Source organism: Lytechinus variegatus, chromosome 3, assembly GCF_018143015.1.
Source record: "Lytechinus variegatus isolate NC3 chromosome 3, Lvar_3.0, whole genome shotgun sequence".
NCBI lineage: Eukaryota > Metazoa > Echinodermata > Echinoidea > Temnopleuroida > Toxopneustidae > Lytechinus > Lytechinus variegatus.
This window is the reverse complement of record NC_054742.1, coordinates 25,253,682-25,273,526: the sequence shown is the minus strand read 5'-3', so window position 1 is coordinate 25,273,526 and position 19,845 is coordinate 25,253,682. Positions and strand designations below refer to the sequence as shown.

The following is a 19,845-nucleotide window of genomic DNA, read 5'->3' as shown; positions in this document are numbered from 1 at the left end:
CAATGGACATTTTTGTTCCCATTCCTACATAGAGCTCCATAATAACTACATCACTGCTGCAGATCTTCTCTATGATTTGTCATTTCAAATTATTCATCTGCAAGACTACTATTATGGGAAAATCAATAACAAGGTCAAGGATCAACTGTCATCAATAGTCTGAACAAATCCATTAGATTGATGTTAACATTCTGCTCATATTTACAAAGAAAGTTTCCTTAAGAAAAAAAATTATTGAAATCCAACATAGAAAAACATTGACAAAAATATATATCTAAGAATAAAAAACAAACAGAAAGTAAATCAATAGAGCAAAAGAATATGAAAACATTAATCCAATGTTGCATCTTCTTATCCAAAAACTCCCACAACTTCTTTTAATTTCATTTAATTTGAGAAACATATTTTTTCTAAAAATTTGATCAGATAAATGATAATACTGTTACACCAAAGGTATCATTCCATAAAAGTATTCAATAACTCTAGAATATAAATATGATAGGCATTCAACTAAATTCAATAGTTCTAACCCATTTAGTCTATTCAGTCCAAATATGGTTGATGATCTCATCACCTTCCCGCAGAGAGACCTTTACATGCACATGCAAAAAATGTACATTTTCAAGAAAACGTGGATCAAGCTTTGATTTTACTATAAGCTTTTACCAGTTAATGTATTATTTTTTAGTCCTTACTCTCAAACTTTCTGACAGAGCAAGTTTTTTTTGTACATTGATTATCTGTGATTTTATTCCAAACTTTTCTTATCATAAGCCTTTCTTCCGGGAACAAAAATAAGCAATCCTGTTCCCATCAGAGAAAGCATGCTAATGCGAATGCAAATAAGCTTTTGATGTACTTTTTCTATTACTGCAATGAAAAAAATTGAGAAGAGGTCGATAACAGCCTTTCCGCGGGAAAGGTGACTATAAAACCTTGGTAATAGTTCATATGATTATTCTTACATCAAAACCTAGTTCAAATTATGACTGTACACATGAAATATTGCACATTAACAGTCATTTAACAATTACATTTTTTTCGTGTATTCATGATATTTGCCAAGATTTATATTAATGTCTACAATGTTGAATAAAATAATATACTTATACACATTTTAGAAACAATACTTTCAACATTGCATTTTCTTGTCTCGTATCCTACATGATCAACACATGCTAGTTATGATGTACATATGCATCCCATCAATCCAATAGGATAATGACATAATATTGTTTGTCAAATTAGGAATGAATGCCATTTAACCCTAAAAAGACTGGGCTATTTTGGAGGCTAGAAAAACTGGGGGGGGGGGGCCTTTTGGGCCCCCCCTAAGATCTCGGCCGTTGGTCGTCCGATCGCAACCAAATTTGGCACACACATCCTTTGTCATGTCCTCTAAAAGAAAACATAGTCAAAATACTGATATTCAATGTATTTTTTAATATATGCATAATTAATTATGCGAATATGCAAATTTTTATCAAAAAATTGAATTTTTCATACTTTGGTACCTATTGCGGTCCATAAATTCCTGTTTCAAGGGTTTCAGCTGTAAGAAGAGGTTGTTTATCATGGAATTGTGTTGTTTCATGCTTGAATTATTAGATATGCTTATGCAAATTAGTAATTACTAAATATGCAAATAAGTACTCCGCATGCGTTATGTAGAGAAATACAATAATTGGCATGTTTTATTGCATTACACTCTCTTGCAATGAGACAAAGCAATCTTGGAAGATACACAAGTGATGTGTTACATGTACACTAGCTGGTGAAAACAAAGCATAGGAGATATCACATAATTTATGCAAATTATATTCATAATTAATTATGCGAATATGCAAATTTTTATCAAAAAATTGAATTTTTCATATTTTGGTACCTATTGCGGTCCATAAATTCCTGTTTGCAAATTCTTGAGTATTCTAAATATATTTTGGGTTTGTGTAATATATAACTTATTCAATATCAATTATAGCATAATCAACTAAAGTGTGACATTACTTGTCTATTCAGTGTTTCCTGCACCCAAGAATATAGTTGTGCAAGCGATTCTGGTATTTTGCACTACTTTTCTTATGTTTTTCTTTGATTTTAATTTCTTATGTATTTCTTTATTTTGCATTTCTTATGTATTTCTTTATTTTTTTATGCAATGTTTTTCATTATTTTCATATCCTAGAACTGCTACTTGAATTCACAAGTGACATAATATAGAAAGAAACAAATAAAAATGTAGTTAGAAAACAATGTGTATAACATTCATTCAAATACCATACACTTTACACACAAACGAATACAAATTTCAATTTCTTACGTGACATGTGATACGAAAATGTTACGTAACTCCGCAACCACGGCATGGGGGTATACAAATTTGGTATCAAAAGTTGCGCAAAACTCAAGAGAAAAAAGTCATGAAATGGCGGCGCGAACGCTTCATGCGCAAAAAAGTTATCGCGATTTATGTACAGGGGGGGCCTAAAAGGCCCCCCCCAGTCTTTTTAGAGTTAAGTGTAGGAATCACTTCCAGATCTTATCAGCTTTCAAAGATGAATATTTGATCTAGTTCCATTTAATTGCATGGTATGAAAGTGCTATCTTTTGGAGACAAAGTGGTATTACAAATCCCTGATACATTTGCAGAATGCATACAGGTGATCACCCCAGAAATCAATTGCAAGACTTTTAAATTGATTTGGGATCTAAAATTGACTTGCATTGAATTACAACTTTCTTGAATATATAACTACTGGAACTTGATGGTAGAATAAAAGTAAATTAACTAAATTAACTAGTGTTTCAAAAATAAATGTTTTATGTATAAGTATTCTTATAGGTTATGAAAATGCAGTAATATCTGTGTTGAATGGTTTACTTAACCATTAAAGCTTAAGTCTGATGGAAAATAAGGGATGTGACAGCATAGGAAAAGTTGTCATTTTTTATAGTCCCAAATATTATTCTTTTATGAAGTAAGAATACCTTTGTAAATACAGACATATATGCAAGGATTTGGTTTCTAACTTGAGGTAACGTTCCAAACAAATCACTGTTAATGACAGTGACATAAAAACTATATAAATACTACAAACAAAACATTATGCATTGGTTTCAAAAGCTGAAAGTTTGGTACCATCTTTTTCATTATAAACCACATTCTCAAAGCCTGTGCTTGTTGGAATTTCTGGAGTTTTGAGAGGGGCCTTGTTTCTGGATGAATACAAGAAGAACATTAGAACTCCTGTGATGCAGACAATGAGGACAACACCAATGATGATACCAGCGATAGCTCCAGTTGAAACACCTGAAATAGGGTGTAAAAACATTATAACATTATACAATGACTCTTCTAGATTGTGTTATTTAACCAAATATAAAGCAGATGGAATTAAAATATATATGTGCATTTGTCCAGCAACTCATTTTTTCTGATAAAATGATTATTTTTACATGTATGAAAGTAGTTAATTGTTTTCATTCTTTCATTCATAAATCTAAGTGTGCACAGTCAGCCTTGTTGATGCGCTTATTTCAATGCGCGCAAACACACACCACACACATACAAAAGGTACATACACACACATGCTTAGTGGTACTCAATGAGGGAGAGAGCTCAACCGTGCAATGGAAAGATAATAAAAATTGCACGGTCGCTGTGCAATGGAAAATAAAATTTGCATGCAGCACAAAATGGATCAAATATTGAAAGGCTTTCGACCAATCAAATGACAAGAATCTTTGTTTGAGTTGTATAAAATGATTAAATTAAAGTTTAGCTTCACACAGTTTTTCAACAAGCACCATTACTGCAGACAGATTTTCAAAAAAAAATGCAAACAATCTTTTATTACAAGAAAATCATTACACCCAAACAGTTTATAATTCTTTTGCATGATGCATACCAGCAATCAAACTTGAATCAATTGCAAGAATTGATTTTACTACAACTGACTTGAATGGAGTTTCTTGGCTTGTGCACATAGAGGAGTTTTACAACTTATGGTATCTGAGGTCCATGTTTAACCAAATTCATTCTTCCAGAACAATGAATTTTCAGTATCATTTACAACGATAGCAATCCTGTATATAAGCACTAAAGTTCTTATAATTGCCAAGTTATATCATAAATACATAGCTCAAGACAAATATTACAGGTAATATGTGAACTAACTGGAGCAGCTCAATGTAAGACATAAAGCTAATGCTGATATATACTGTGGTGGAACACATACTGACTGAACTTTGTTTTGTCAGCACTAAAACATTTTTAACAGATCTTTGCTGGTATTCTATTGTATATTTTTCATTGCATCTGTAATTTGGCCTTCTGGCTGCATTTGCTGAATGAACCAATTCCATTCTATTTCATTTTATTAGTTTCATTTGAGTATATATAATACACTGTATGAACTTCATTGTTTATTTATTTCATTTTTATTTTTTACAAAGTCAATTGATAGTCAAAAAATAAATCATCTTGAGGATCATAATTATAAATCACAAAAAAAAAAGTGTATGCAACATGACCTTGGTCTTTAAAGCAAGGCCAAAAAAAAATAAATCTTAGCCCCCTCCGCTAAAAAAGCAGCATATGTATGTATGTCAGTTATTTAAAAAATTAGTGGCTGACTGATAGAGTGACACTTACCAGAAGAAATTGGAGCACTGTTTGTTGGAGTGTCTTTTGTGTTTTCCCCTGGTCCTGTTAGACAAATAAGGCAATGTTAAAGCATTTCTGCATTCATTCTTCAAGATTGGAATATTTTTATCTGTCATTTTCATGGGTAAGGGTTACAAATGGCTTAAATGCCAAGAAAACATTCACTATCCTTTACAATATTTGTTAATGAGTAAATCATCCTCAAGAGATTAATTCTAAAAACTAGCTTATACTGTAACAACGAAAAAAAAAACATTCACAATTAAATTTCCTTAAAGGAAAGAAACTTGAACTCATACAATTCTTAATCAATCTGTTGTTCTTAAAACACATTCTTTGTAAATTTTCGAAAAACATTTTCTTATTGTCACAATGCAATGAGGGTATCACTGAATTTACCTTGAGCTTTAGTTGTTTGTCCTGGAGCTAGGGTCTTGGGAGGAGCCTGAGTAGGCTGGCCTGACAGCGGAGCTAAATGAAACACAGAAAATAAGAATTTCCTTAGCTAGATATTCTCTTTTTCAAATTGTGCTTCTACATCATTTTTTTCCGTATTTTCTATCATAGACATAACACCATAATCCATTTAGTACGCAATAACACACATTAATGATTTCACAATTTTATTAACTATTTATTTTTTATACAGATATCTGCTTTTTTATTGGCTAAGCATATAGTTTAATGTACAATTAAAGAAGAGAAAATTACATATTGATACAATATAACTGACATCCTATTAACAAGACTAAGTGCACATACAAATAGCAACTGAGGTTGCAAGCTGGGTCTTAATTGTACCAATGTTCTAGTCACAATATGTAATTAAAAAATGATTATAGGCATCAATCTGGAATATTGTGTCGAGAATGGAGAAATATTAATATTTGTCAGTGATCAATCAACAGTTTTAAGTTTTGAACTCCAAGCAACAAATCTAACTGTTGGCCAGGCTAGGTGAAAGAACTGATGAGACTCACTTTTGGGTGTTTTACAGACATATCCTTGAAGAGTTAGACAATCTAAATCATTCCATTTTCCTGTCTCTAGATACATCTCAGCACAATCCTCATCACCAAGGAAGTTTGAGTTAGGTTCACCAGGATTCCAGTTGGTGTAGTCTACAGGAGTGTCATCACTCCAAGCAAAGGCAGCTATTAGTATGGGCAACAAGAAGCATTAATACAATTAGCCGGTTTATAGAAATTGATAACAAATGTTATCTATCCTGACCTTTCTGATTCATGGTAAGATTCAATTTATACACAAGGCAATAATTTTGTTGTTGTTAAGGATCCAAAAATATTTGTACATATAGTTTTAATTCATACTAGCACTAATTACTACCATAGTTGATTTGGAAAAAAAAAAAAAGAATATGCCGATAATTCAAAAGTGCTTTCCTCAATGTACTCTTCAGCTTCATTTTCAATGACAGAAGAAAAAATTGTTTGTCATTCACTAAATTTAAGATTTGAATCAAGATGAAAGCTAGAATTGCACATTTCACTTGATTGTATGATACATTATTAGTTACTATAAAGGAGAATATATCCTGATTGATATGAACAGATTGGAAAAATGTTGAAATTTACTTGATGGTGTGGCCTCAAATCCGATCCAGGCATCAGGCAACTCCTGGGCCAGTCTATTCCTGATCCATTCATTCTCCTGTTTGGAGTGTATACTAGCCAGATGACCTCCTCCTTGTCTACAGATGTACTCAGCTGAAGGCCAGGATGCCCTCTCAGCCGTAGCTGAAGAGAAGAAGTAACAATCAGAGCCATAGGAGACCCAGGATTCTGGGCAGGTTCCTGGTAAATCTGGATGGTTGGTGGGGATAGGCACTGTCAACAGGAAAAAAGAGATAGATTAGATTGATAACATGTATGATGACTACTGAATTCTAACATTGTAATAGGCAGGGATCACCTGTCCCATGGGCACTAAGTAATATTTGAGATCTTCAAAGCTGTAAGAGTATCAAATGAATATGAGAGAGATTCGCAAAGAGATCACTGCTATGTATATATATATATATATAGGTATATGAAATAACATATGGATTTATGTTGGATATGGATTTACCTATTTGCCTGTAACTTCACTATCACAAATTAAACAAGAGTTACTAGAGCATCACCCTCCGAACAGCATTATGAATCTAGCATCATTTCTTTTTTATTTTATATTTTATTGCTGTATCCATAATTTTTATTTGAAAGCTAATTTACATTCTTAGAATTACTTTGTTTTATACTGTGTTAATAATTATTTCTTACGCTGTAAAGCGCATATAGAGAGCTTATTCTATTATGCTTAATAAATCAATCTTTATAATTATTATTACTATAATTTAAGAAGTCAGTTTAAATTCCAGCAATTCATTTTAAAATCGTTACAATTTACTGGAAATTGGAATAAATTACAAAACTGTCAACTGATGTTCTATTATCATATCAATCTTCAAATGATTTAATGTCACCGTACTTATCGCTATCAAATTTGCCACTGTTTTTAAAAAAAGGAATAGCACAATGATGATAAAAGAATGAATTAATGCACTTTTTACATGATATTGCTCTTTTCACCTCTCAATGAATAAACTGTTCCATTAAAATAGTTTGCTCACCTCGGCTATATTTACATAGAGCTCCTAGCTGGTCACTGCAGGAGTGGTCATCCCAGCCACCAAGACCAACGGCTATACATCCTTCACCACTACCTCGGCTTGGTTCACCCTGTCCCCAGTTGGTATACCATACAGGATGACTGTCAACCCACTTGTATTGTCCACTTGCCTGAAAACAAAATACATGAAAAATCATGGAGTAGAATTTAATCACTAACCTTCTCTACTTATTATACGCTTATAAAAAGAAACCAGCATAACATGTAATGTATATCTTCTGACTCTAGCTCACTCACTGAAAATAATTGCTAACTTTTCCAGATTCTTCTATTCATCCAACCAACTGAGCATTTGTGAATAAAATCAATTTCAGGTAAATATCAATGCAGAAGAACTAGTATTAATATTAAAAAGAATAAGTGTGTTTGAACGAACCTTATCATCGAGAAGACCTAACCATAGCATGACATCTCCATTATAATGCAGCAAGGTTTCTACATAGGCATTCTCATATGTGTCTACGATGCTTGCAAGTGTGGTGTCTGCTCCCTCATTGCGACAGGCCTGGATGGCATCAGAATAAGACATTGTCCTCGGAACAACCTTGAAGCAGCTGTCTCCGTACTGTGAAAATCCACTACGGCAATCGCTTGTCTGTGGGGGTGGTTCTGGTGCATTGAGATCTGAAAACATGAGAGGAGATTATAACATTTTGTATTTATAAACAATCACAAGTTTTTTCAAGGTTCTCAATGCTATGTTTTAAGTATTGCAGTACTTCTTCTGGTTAGTTGATGATATGCTGTCTATTAGAATGATTTTTAACAAGCAAGATATTGCAACCAAATACAGTGAGATGGAAAGTTTCTGGTTTTATCTTTAAAATATTTTTTTTCTGTGTATCTGCATGTGATTGCACGCAATACGATCATAAATAATATATGTGACTATCTAACACTACTTCTTGAAAATAAATCTTCTCAATTTCATTTAAAAAAAAACAGTAAAAATATACATAGTTGGTGCTAACAGAAGGGAAAAATTATTATGATTGCCTTGAACTTCAAATAAGTTAATAAAACACAATATATAAGAACTTACCCAATGGAGACTGGCAGATAAAAGCATTGTAATCATTACAGGTCTGATCATTCCATTTTCCAGCACGCTCAGGAGGCTCTATCATCTCAACACAGTCTTCCTGAAAATGACAAAAACAAAAAAACAATGAAATCTTTATATGTGTCAAGTCTATCTTCCTCCTATCTTTATAGATTTTACAATACAAAATGTACCACACAAGTTGAAGCAGCTGTTGTACGATACTTGTTTTTTAATGCAACCAAATAAAGTCATCAGGTGACTTGATTTACAATTAAAGATGAGTAAGTATGAGGGCTTGCATCAGATTCAAATCTTATGCTAAAAACGGCCCTTGAAGTATGACACTTGTGACATTTATAAATATGTATAATGAAAAAATTAACAAGTGTTGATATATATAATATCTAAATCCCATTTGGGGAAAAAGTCAAGAATATTGTGGGGAGTCAAAAGGGAATAAGGGAGAGGAAAAGGGAAGGTGAGAGAAAAAAAAGTGATTTAAAAAGGGAATTTATGAAATTCAGGTTACAAACTTTGGAAAGTGTTTATACTTACATCACCATTATGATCATTAGGTTCATCAGCATTCCAGTTAGTAAAATCTACAGAAGTGCCATCAGTCCATCTAAATTGACCATTGTTAAGAGAGTCACTCAATCCAATGTACATCTGGTAATCAATTCCTTTCATTTGAGTGATGAAGAATGCTGTTCATAATGAGAGTACAAGAGTTCATATAGATACCAACAATAAGATGACATTCTTCAGCAAGCTATCGTCAAATAAAAGTATATATCAAATAACATGATAGGGATAAATAAAGCTGCTTCCAATTTCCTTCTTACAGTTGTACATGATATCACAGCATTTTGCAGTTATGATAAGGCTTGTCAAAGTTAAATTTGTTTGCCGTATCATTGCTCCAGCTGTTTCAAAGAAGTTGAATAATCATGTTACAGATAGTAAATTGCCAATTCTACCATATACCAAAATCACAACTTCCATAGAATAATATATCATAAACAAAATACTGGATGATAACAAGTGATAAGACTTAGTTATAGTTCTTTGGATTTGATATTCTAAGTTCTGTATCTATTTCCTCCTTGGTTTTAAAGGGTAAAGATTAATAGAGCAAATTTAGCCCTGAGTTATCTTTATCAATAAAAAAATAAAATAAAAACTTAACCCATAAGGGGAGTAAATGGTACATGTACATGAATTGTGCCAAACAGGTAGATTTTAGTTTTCCCTTTTATTTAGTAGAGAATAGATCGGCACTCACACTGCAAAGCCTGGCTGTGTATTGTTGCCAGATCTCCATTATATGTATTCCTGCAGATGTCCCTTGCATTGTACCAGGTATTTCGGTCAGCCGAGTTTGCACCAATCATGCGGTAGCACATGTTGTCAAATCGCATGGTCCCCACTGGGCAGTTTCCTTGAGGGACGGGTGTAGGAGCATTAGTGACAGGTTGCACAGATGATACAGCCTTCTTGCAGACAAAGCTAAGCTTGTCACCACAGTTCAAGTCATTCCAAGATCCATCTGAGAGACAAATATCAATATAACAGTGAAATTTCATCCATAAAATCAATGATCATTAAAAATTGCTGATAATTCATAAACAATAATCATCTGTCTCTTAGTGCGATAGATAGGAAACATCAAATTATTTACATAGGTTGTGATGAAAAGCCTGTCTAAAATTTTAATAATGTGAATTAAATTGGTGATCATCATGACAATTCGGTGACAATAGTGAGGTTAGATTTACCTTGGTAGAACTCTGCACATTCTTCTTCACCATTAGCATCATTAGGTTCATTAGCATTCCAGGATTGGAAGTCAAGAGGAGATCCATCAGACCATCTAAAAAAAAGCAAGGTGTATAAATGACAGCAATGACAGAAGGATACAAAACCAAACTAAGGATTCCTTATATTGTAAAATGCACAGGTACTCTGACTTCATAATTACCCAAGATTTCGCGTAGATTCACGTTTAGAACTTCAAATGCAAAGGGAAGGCAATGTTCAATTCTTCCAGGTAAGCCTTAATATCTGAGCTAATATGTTTTTTTTTACTGTGTCAATAATTGATAGTTCATGGTATGTGGACATCTGGTCTACTAGAGGCTAAGCAAAATTCATAAAATGCAGTAAGTATCGACTTCAAAGGACATTTGATCTTAAATTATGAGCTTAACTGTAAAAGATTGAGCAGTTAGTGTACCAGAAAATAAATATTTACTTATCAATTAATACAAAGCTGATCCAGGGGGGACAAACTTGATAAATATATATCATTTATATTCACTCAAATTTCATTAACATAGCAAGAACACAAATGAAGCTATACCTATGAAAATGTTGCATACTACAAAGGGTTAAAAAAAAAGAGATACATCTCTTATTGCAAATGTTATTGGTCAAGGCTTTGGCCAGAGTCTTATCATTATTCTGTAACTGAAGATACTCACTCATAAAATCCAGAACCGCTATATGTCCTCAGACCTATCCAGTCATTACTGTCTGTGTATCTTGTGAGCTACAGGAAGAGTAACCATCACAGAAAACAATGGTCACTCTTTTGTCACTTTTTTTTCTATCTTATGATAAGTTTATAACAGCAATAATTTTTAATAGCAGTGGAACATGATTAAGACACAGCCAATGTTTTAAAAATGTTGATATTAATTGAAAATTACAGAACTGCAGATAAGACTGCTGAAATAGTCTTGTTTTAGCAATCAAGAGTACCGTAAATTTCACATACAATGAGTGGATTTTATGTTTAAAGAAACAAAGTCATGGGACAAGCGAATATGCCTTCTAGCAAAACCTATTCAGCATTTCTATTAGGGTGAAATTCAGAGAAACCAAATGTTGGATCACCCAAAAGCACATTTACCAACAAGATTCATAGTTCTTTGCTTTGTAGCTATTGTGACTAAGAGCCAGTGTTATTCATTATCAAAGATTAAATACCATTGATTGCAGGAAGTTGTTCTCATTGGTAGAATGTAGCGAGACCAGGTATCCACCACGTTGCATACAGTATGAGTTAGCATCATTCCAACCTAACCTCTTATCAGAGCTAGTCAGACCACCACTGAAGAAGTAACAATAGTTCTGGAACAAGACCCAATCAGGGTCTGTGGGACACTGGGGCCCTACGGAAACCAAGGAAAGTGAACATGGTTTGGTATTGTGCTTGTCACTATACTCATTAGCAATTGTTACAAGATGAGTACTAATATCCTACAACTACAATGGATAACTTATTATTAAACAACAGATAATTGCCTGAAAAAAGAAATGTCAGATTCTCAGCGACATGATTGCTCATACATAGAGATATAAAAAAATCCTGTAAAATAGGATAATTCCAGCTATTAATTTCATTTTATCTGCACTAAAGAGAGAATGGTTTTGAGACTTTGACATCCATATCCCTCTCAATGATATTTAAAACTGTATAATCTATGAACAACAAACAGTTTCAGTGAAAGTGATGCTTATACATAATAGCAATAGATGTTATCTAAATATCTAGTTAAAAAGTAATTGCAGATATATTTAAGAATAAGTAATTCTAAAGAACAGTAGGTAAGAAAGTGGAAGATGTTATGACAAGGTGGGCTGTATATACTTACATGGTGTAACTGTTGATGGTGGGAGGGTTGATTTAGGCTTAACTCCTGTAATGACAGAAAAAAATATGAAATAGGTAATATTTGAAACTTGAATAAATATATTTCCATTTCAATCAACGATATGTTTCATTTCAAAACTTTATGTAAACTGCAGACTATTCCAACTACATGCAACAGAAAATTCAATGGCTTTGACTACAGAATTATTCATAATTAACATAAAATGATTAATATAATGATTAAATGAACAAATAAATCAAATAACTTTGTTATTATATCGTTCCTTATCTATACATCTCATAAATCATGATTTAGACCAATACATCGGGAAGCAAATTTTAATCGGGTGATTTCAGAGTTAACTTTAAAGCTTCTCACAGGAAGCTCTTTTTAAAAGGATTTACTTGAGCATCTTCAGGGATGTTTGTATAAGATGGATATAAACATACCTTTAGCAAGCTTGCAGATCCAGTTCCTTAAACTGCTGCACTCCTTGTCATTCCAGCCACGGTGGTTACCGAACATTTCAACACAATCTTCTCCTAGGTTACCAGCATTGTTTGGTTCTCCTTCCCACCAATTGGTATAATCTACAGGTGTCCTATCACTCCACTCAAATCCTAGTCAATTAATAACATTATCATTAATATCTCACTTAAATGTTCTAGTATGAAAAATGGCATGGATCATGGACAAAGTATATACCAAAACGAAATATCTCCTTTGGCTTGGAAGTAAAATCAAGTTTAATTTAGAAGAATTATGATTTCATACTCATGATAAAATATAATATGCAATACATATTTCAATTCAAATAGATATGTACAAACTTTGCAGGTAATGAAACAAAATATATCAACCTGATACTCCTCATCAAGGAGTTCAAATATTTGGCCAACTCTCCATGGTCGAAATAAAAAAAACTTGAATTTTTTTTTTATTCTGTTGAATCATGTAATTATAATTGAATTCAGATATCATATTTAATTTTCTATCCCCTGATGTTAAATATTTGACAACATGCATTGACCAGGCCAAAAATAAGAATGAATAATATGACTTACCAGTTTCTACAGATCTATCATGGAGACCAATCCAGTAACCATCATCACTAAATAAAAAATAATAATAAAAGAAAGTTTATTAAATAGTTTTCTTCATGATCAAAGTATTAAGAAAGAGCAGAGTAAACACAAGAAACAAAGAAGGTAAAAAAATGTAATGTTGCTTCCCATGACTGGAGTTCAGAATAATGGCCATTAGAGTAAGATCTGTTGTAAATTCATGTTTCAATAGCTCTTACATCTAATATGACACTGGGACGAAAAATGGCATGTGTTTCTAAGAGAAACATATCAGTTCTTATGGCATATGGATTTTTGACTTGATAAAAGCAAACATATAAAAAATTCTTACGGCATTGGGATTTTTGACTTGATATAAGCCTCTTCATCAGGGTCATGGAAACTAGCAAGTTCAGCACCATCAGATACACAAGCATCACGAGCAGTACCCCAGCTACGCTTGATCTTATCAGCATCAGTTTCCAGGTTAGGGTCTTCACCGGTTTCAATCTAAGGTGGGGAATAATCCATAAGTTAAAAGATACTTCAATGATACTACTATCAACCCATGATGCAAAAATTGACAATTCTAGAAATTAATTTCTTTTACTTTACATCTGGTAAACAAGTATTTTCTAAAAGATGATAATTTTTTAAATTACCCTTGAGAATATGTGAATGTACAATTCACAAATACTATTTCATTTTTAGTTTCTGCACCAGGTACATCATTTTGACTTTGCATTCTCATATTTGCTTATGCCACTGGTAAAAAATTATCACAAATGAATGTGCTTAAATCAAATGCAATTACACACTTTGCATTAAAAGGAAATTGTGATGAACACTAGGTTATTTAGACTGCTGTGTGCATTAGATGGTGCAAAATCCCTAAGATTGGTATTGGTATAATATATTAAGACTCTGACCTTGAAGCACCAGCCACCATAGCCAACCCATCCATAATAACAACCATCATCATTGGGGAGTGTTGGGGGTCCAGGAGCTGGAACAGTTGGACGGGGTGTGTAACCGGTCCTAACCCTCTCACATATGTATTTAGATTCAGTATCACACTGGATGTTTCTCCATAGACCAGCGGCACTGCCGGACGATGATGCCACGCAATATCCATTAGAATCATCTATAATGACACATATAAACATTGTTTTTAGATGAATAGTGCCGATCGGTTCATCCAACTTTTCTCAGGGTGGAGACTGTCTTGATAACCTACATTTTAGAGTAATCTTGCCTTCATAATCATAACTAATTTCTTGCAGGATTTGTGAAGGCTTGGTGGATTAAAACCATTCAGTGACAATTCAAGAAATTAATTTTTAATTTCAAAAATGAAAAGCAGAAAAATAAGTCCAAAATTTCTTATCAAACTATTTCTATTAATGGTATTTAGTACAAAACTATAGCAATTCATTCATATTAAAGAACAAGCACTTTCAAGTACAGATATAAAGAGGTATTCATTTTCCAAAACTTGAAAATGATTTGACCATACAACCTTTGATGTGATATATAGTGCACACAAATTAGTGATGTATGAGCAACTTTAATTTCCAATCTCATAACTCTGTGTAAATCTGAGCACTCGGTCCAATTTCAGCAAACATAATACAATTCTCTTAGGAAGTCATATAGCATTAGTTTAGATTTTCAGGAGCCAAAAACAATAGGTTTTGATGATTAATGAGTTAATGAAACATCTCCTTACCTGGCTGACCTACATCCCAGTGGGTGAATGTGATTGCAGTCATGTCACTCCATGCATACTCTCCATAGTTCCCTAAATCATTTAATCCAATCCAGAATAGGGTACCATCTTGAAGACCAAGAAGACTGGATACCACAGACTGTTCAAACCTATTAGCAAAAGAACACAAATATTTGTTAAAATGCATCAAATGTCTGCGATAAATTTTGTAATTAATTTTAAAGAGCTCAGCTCAATTAGGTAATATCAACAATCAAAATAAAATTTTGATGTCAAACCAACGTTTTGACAGGTACCTGTCTATTTAACCTCAAATTTCAAAAGCAATTACTAGAAGATGAAACTTCTATTACCCCTTTTTCATAGATATTTGCACAAAATATAGAGGAAATAACTAACTTTTTTGCACCGCAAAAATGTAATACAGCCTTGAAAATGAACATACTGAAGATTTAAGACATGCTCTCATCAGAATAAAATCGCATAAATGAACAGAAGGAGAGAATAAAACGGATAGGACATTGGATACTAAGCAAAGAGCAGTGATTGGCTTTTAAAGTAAAGAAATTCGGCTTAGCAAACAGCAGTTAATTGAAGCAAAGCAACTATAACATTAATAACAAAAGGGTTCTTACAAATTCTTTCTGGCGGCAGAGACTGGGGTCAGCAAGATGAATATTACACTGCCTAAAGCATGCGCAGGTGAGTGAAACTCCTAACTCGAGTCAGACCTTATACCAAGTTGAACAGTATTGTTCCGCGCATGCTTGGTGCTCAGGAAGTGGCTAGCAAAAGAGGAAATGCAAGTGAATATTGCTCTTTGTAACACATAGTACTTCTTGTTACCAAGCTTTTCATGTAATAAAAGATATATCATTATATTTCCCCTGGATAAAATAATTACCCTCAGTATCTAATATTATACAGTGCATAATCTACAATGGATTCATTTCAAACTATGTGATTTGTTTTTACCTGTCAGCAATAGATACTAAGTTTCCTCCCTTGTTGGAGCAATCATTTTGTGCATCAGTCCATGACATAGGTGTAGTCACTGCCATGTAACAAGATCCTCCATAAGCTACCTCTCCCTACGTATGATCAAAATGGACACGACTATCAGTATCAGCATCATTATTATATTTTAAAACTATTCATCTTTTACGGACTTGGGACCTTTCATGATTTTCCCCATTATCAATTTTGGTAAAATGCATTGATGTATTTGAATTAACCTTGAAAGAAGAGAGAAAATTAATGAACCTTTGGAACAAAAAGATTGTATTTCAATATTCAGTGTAAGCTATACATGTACTAAGTCCAATGGACTGAATGTTTTGCCAAGGTATTTAATGAACAGCTTGCATGATTTAATAAATATAAGAGGGATCAAAAGCGGAAAGACCAACAGGAATTGTAGTCTCAGTATCAATACTTCTCACTATTCTGTGTGGGACTAACAGTCTCAGGATACCCAGTTATTATTAATATGTGTATTCTGTACGAGAAACATAGTATCATGTGACATTTGATTATGCAATGTTGTGTCATGTGACCATACCAGATTGCATCCTGAAGGTGTGATTGGTTGATCTGTAGGTGGTAGATTCTCTTTCTTCAGCTTACATATGGATGGAATGGTACTGCTACAGTCAATGTCATTCCAAGCTCCCTGTGGATTACATAAGTAATATTGACGTTAGATTGAAAATGATATGATTAGCCATTATGTATTGAACAATGCCTACTTAGCTTGTTGTATGCGAGCAAATGGGAGGCTGAATGTCAAAATTTCGTACCGTTGCACATATGACGTACCATCAAAAATGTACCATTGCTGGCTAAATGCAAAATGCTGCCCGAGGTCATGTGCGCATTTGGGATTTTGCTTTTTGCTTTCAATTTTGTTTGCTTTTCATAGATTACTGCAGGAAAAAACTCTTTTTTTTTTATATTTTCGCTAAATTCTGAGGCGTTGTACAACACATATAAGCAAATATTCTTATTTGTGCAATGGTGCGAGATTTCGCACGAGGTGAAAGAAAGATCGCACTCATGCCTACTTGCTCTTTGTATACCATCATCTATCTAGAAATAATCTATTCGGAGGAGCACTATTCCTATAACACTGGCCTTGAGTTTTCTGTGTACATTTTCTTTGGTTCCTCAAACGGCATACTAAATTACAAGAGTGTAGTGCAAAAGAGATACATTGTGGTGCAGTTATGCTCCATGTATCCTTCTTCATTGTAAACACTGTCTGAATCCTTAATAAATGGTAGATATTTGAGGAAATGTTGTGCCTAAAGTGTTATCTTCTACTGGCATGGTGGGAGTAGTGAGAACTCTAAAGTCTCAATTGAACGTGGCATGATTTGAATCTGAATGTACAGAGGTAATTCAAGGAACTGTTGCACCTGAAATGTTATCTTTTATTGACATGGGATATTTAAACTATCAATGAAGTCCAAATCAAAAATTACATACATTGTATGATAAAACTCATTAACAAAACTTAGTATCATTCAAAATTCTAAGAATTTTTCCAACTAGCAAGTACTCATGGGGATAAAACTGAATCAATGAGAAGATTATCTTACATTGTTAAACATCTCAACACAGTCCTCATTGTTTCCATTGTAGTTGTTAGGTTCTCCAGTGTTCCAATAGGTATAGTCTACAGGGGTACCATCGCTCCATTCAAATAACATCTGAACCCTAAGGTCATTCAATCCAATCCATACAGCACTATTAATACCAGCTGTAAATATCAAGATATGGAAAGATAATGCAATTGAGATAACATTGATGGCTTCTTATGAATCATTTGTGTTTAATAACGAATCAATTTTAATTTTAATTGCAATTTAATATTATATTTACAACAAATATATTAGATTACCTTAAAGATAAAATCTATTACATTTGATTAAATATATATAATCTAACTATGATCCATAGGGGTTGTATGCAACACTATCCAGTATTACAATGTCCTCTATCAGCATTTGTGATCATTCCTCCATTCATTTTACAAATCTTTGTTTCTCAAAGCCCTTAACAGTATCATTCTAAACTACTAGTTCATATAATTCATACAATTATTAATGAATTAGAGATCCAAAATAATACAGTTTTCTAGTAGATCCCTCCCTCCATACATATTGTCATATTAATATATGCTGTTTCTATTTTTGGCCATGGTTTTATGATAATCATCATAGCTTTTTTTCAAAATGTGGAAATCAAACCTACAGAAATTAATATACTTAAATTGTTGACATCAAATCAGGTAATTGCATTACATATTATTGTGTTATGAAATCAGCATATAATGAATTACCATGGAAATCAAATCAAATCCTTGATCACTGACCTGAGGCATAGAGTGATTGGATAAAGCTATTTTCATTGGCATCATGGATTGATACAAGTTCAGCTCCAAGAGCCCTACACTGGGACACAGCTTGGTTGTAGTTTCCTGTAGCTATCTGGACATAGTAGCAGTTATCACCATATGGTGCCCAGCCATTACGACATCGGTAACCAGGTGGTATAGTGGTGGGTACTGGGTCAACGACATCAGTTACTGGAATCATCGATGGGAGATGATCAAAATCATATCATTTCAATTGTTGTAAGTGAACACAAAGAGAAGAAAATATCACATATACACCAAATATAATTACATACAGCTTTGCATTATTTACTATGTGCACTTATTCATTCATTATCATTGATGATAATCTCTATCGCACTTTATTCAACAAGATAAGAAATTGCCCCAAAACGGTGTCTCTGTTTCCGTTTATGGTAATTTCCGTAGGAATCCGGCAGGACAGCTTTTTGCTGGTAAACGCTAAGCTGGTATATAATCAATTACCCAGGAAATACTGGATATCATAATTGGCTGTGGATTACAAAATATTTTTCCTACGTTTGTCTGAAATACATGCACATTCATAAACAAGAATTAAGTGGTTTTAGTATGCTATGTCAATTCTCACAAAAACCTGTAAAAGTAATGAATCCATTATGAATGGTCTTTTGAAAGCAGTATCTCATCCTTACATCGTTGATAATAATCTCTATTGCTGCCTCCTCTGAGCATGGTGCCTTGCATGTCCTGTGTCATGTCACTGAGGGCGCACTCCATGGAATCACGGTTGTAATCAAATGAGAGACAGTTGAAGTCAGTTGTAGTGATGCAAGCATGAGCGCAGTCCTCAGGGTACATTCCCTGCAGGATAATAACATCATTGCCATCCAGGTAGTAGTTGGATACCACATTATAATGTGTGGTCAGATAGCCTGCAAGAAAATAATGCCAGTGGATTCAAACAAATCTTAGCTTTTTCCCTGATTAGCAAAGAATATTGCAATGATAAATAAGGAATGTTGTATAAAGGGATGATTTACAATTTGTCATTTAACATATTTCAGCTAAAAACTAATATATCTAGGAAATACTACTTGCAAAAACCGGTTGAATTTCTTCAACCTTCTTGCATTTCAGGTCTAAACTAAGAAGGGATTTTCTCAGAGTATAATGAAATAAAGTGATTTCTATCTTACCATTCTTTTTACAGATGTAGCCAATTTCCCTGTCACAGAAGAAATCATTCCATTGGCCAGTAGCATAATAGATCTGGACACAATGTTCTCCTGGATCATAGTTATTAGGTTCATCTAGGAAACAAAAAACATAAAATCATCTTTATGATTGTGAAATGCTAAGTTTGGAATGAAGCTTGATTTTACTTGATGGAAATGATGTTAAAAAGGAATCAATATTAGCCGGCTCTTGCTATTTTAATCAGGTTACAAAGGGCAATTACCTGACACTGAAGAATTTTTGTTTTAGCATAAAAGTGGAATAGAGGTGAATAATTCGAAATTCAACAACTAACTATAGCATACTGCTGATCATTGAAAAGGATACACAGGAGCCGGAGGGTAATGCCAACATGCAAAAAAAAATAATAATAATC

General features: G+C 33.3%; 1 protein-coding gene across 2 annotated transcripts in view; it reads right to left on the bottom strand.

The window, feature by feature from the left end:
* Positions 1–2,611: 2,611 nt before the first annotated feature.
* LOC121410596 (macrophage mannose receptor 1-like) overlaps positions 2,612–19,845 on the bottom strand; it is a 31,793-nt gene continuing 14,559 nt past the window's right edge. For both annotated transcript variants that reach the window (XM_041602786.1, XM_041602785.1), the window contains exons 18-42: positions 19,430–19,543; positions 18,926–19,165; positions 18,231–18,443; positions 17,455–17,615; positions 16,416–16,526; positions 15,830–15,945; positions 14,855–15,003; positions 14,055–14,269; positions 13,478–13,635; positions 13,126–13,172; positions 12,511–12,681; positions 12,062–12,106; positions 11,394–11,578; positions 10,886–10,953; positions 10,181–10,275; positions 9,688–9,951; positions 8,958–9,109; positions 8,400–8,499; positions 7,734–7,981; positions 7,299–7,467; positions 6,262–6,513; positions 5,647–5,820; positions 5,066–5,137; positions 4,655–4,708; positions 2,612–3,310 (exon numbers count right to left, since the gene is read on the bottom strand). In XM_041602786.1, coding sequence (XP_041458720.1) covers positions 3,105–3,310; positions 4,655–4,708; positions 5,066–5,137; positions 5,647–5,820; positions 6,262–6,513; positions 7,299–7,467; positions 7,734–7,981; positions 8,400–8,499; positions 8,958–9,109; positions 9,688–9,951; positions 10,181–10,275; positions 10,886–10,953; positions 11,394–11,578; positions 12,062–12,106; positions 12,511–12,681; positions 13,126–13,172; positions 13,478–13,635; positions 14,055–14,269; positions 14,855–15,003; positions 15,830–15,945; positions 16,416–16,526; positions 17,455–17,615; positions 18,231–18,443; positions 18,926–19,165; positions 19,430–19,543 — 3,779 coding nt within the window. In that variant the 3' untranslated portion in view covers positions 2,612–3,104. The remainder of the gene's footprint in view (positions 3,311–4,654; positions 4,709–5,065; positions 5,138–5,646; positions 5,821–6,261; positions 6,514–7,298; positions 7,468–7,733; positions 7,982–8,399; positions 8,500–8,957; positions 9,110–9,687; positions 9,952–10,180; positions 10,276–10,885; positions 10,954–11,393; positions 11,579–12,061; positions 12,107–12,510; positions 12,682–13,125; positions 13,173–13,477; positions 13,636–14,054; positions 14,270–14,854; positions 15,004–15,829; positions 15,946–16,415; positions 16,527–17,454; positions 17,616–18,230; positions 18,444–18,925; positions 19,166–19,429; positions 19,544–19,845) is intronic.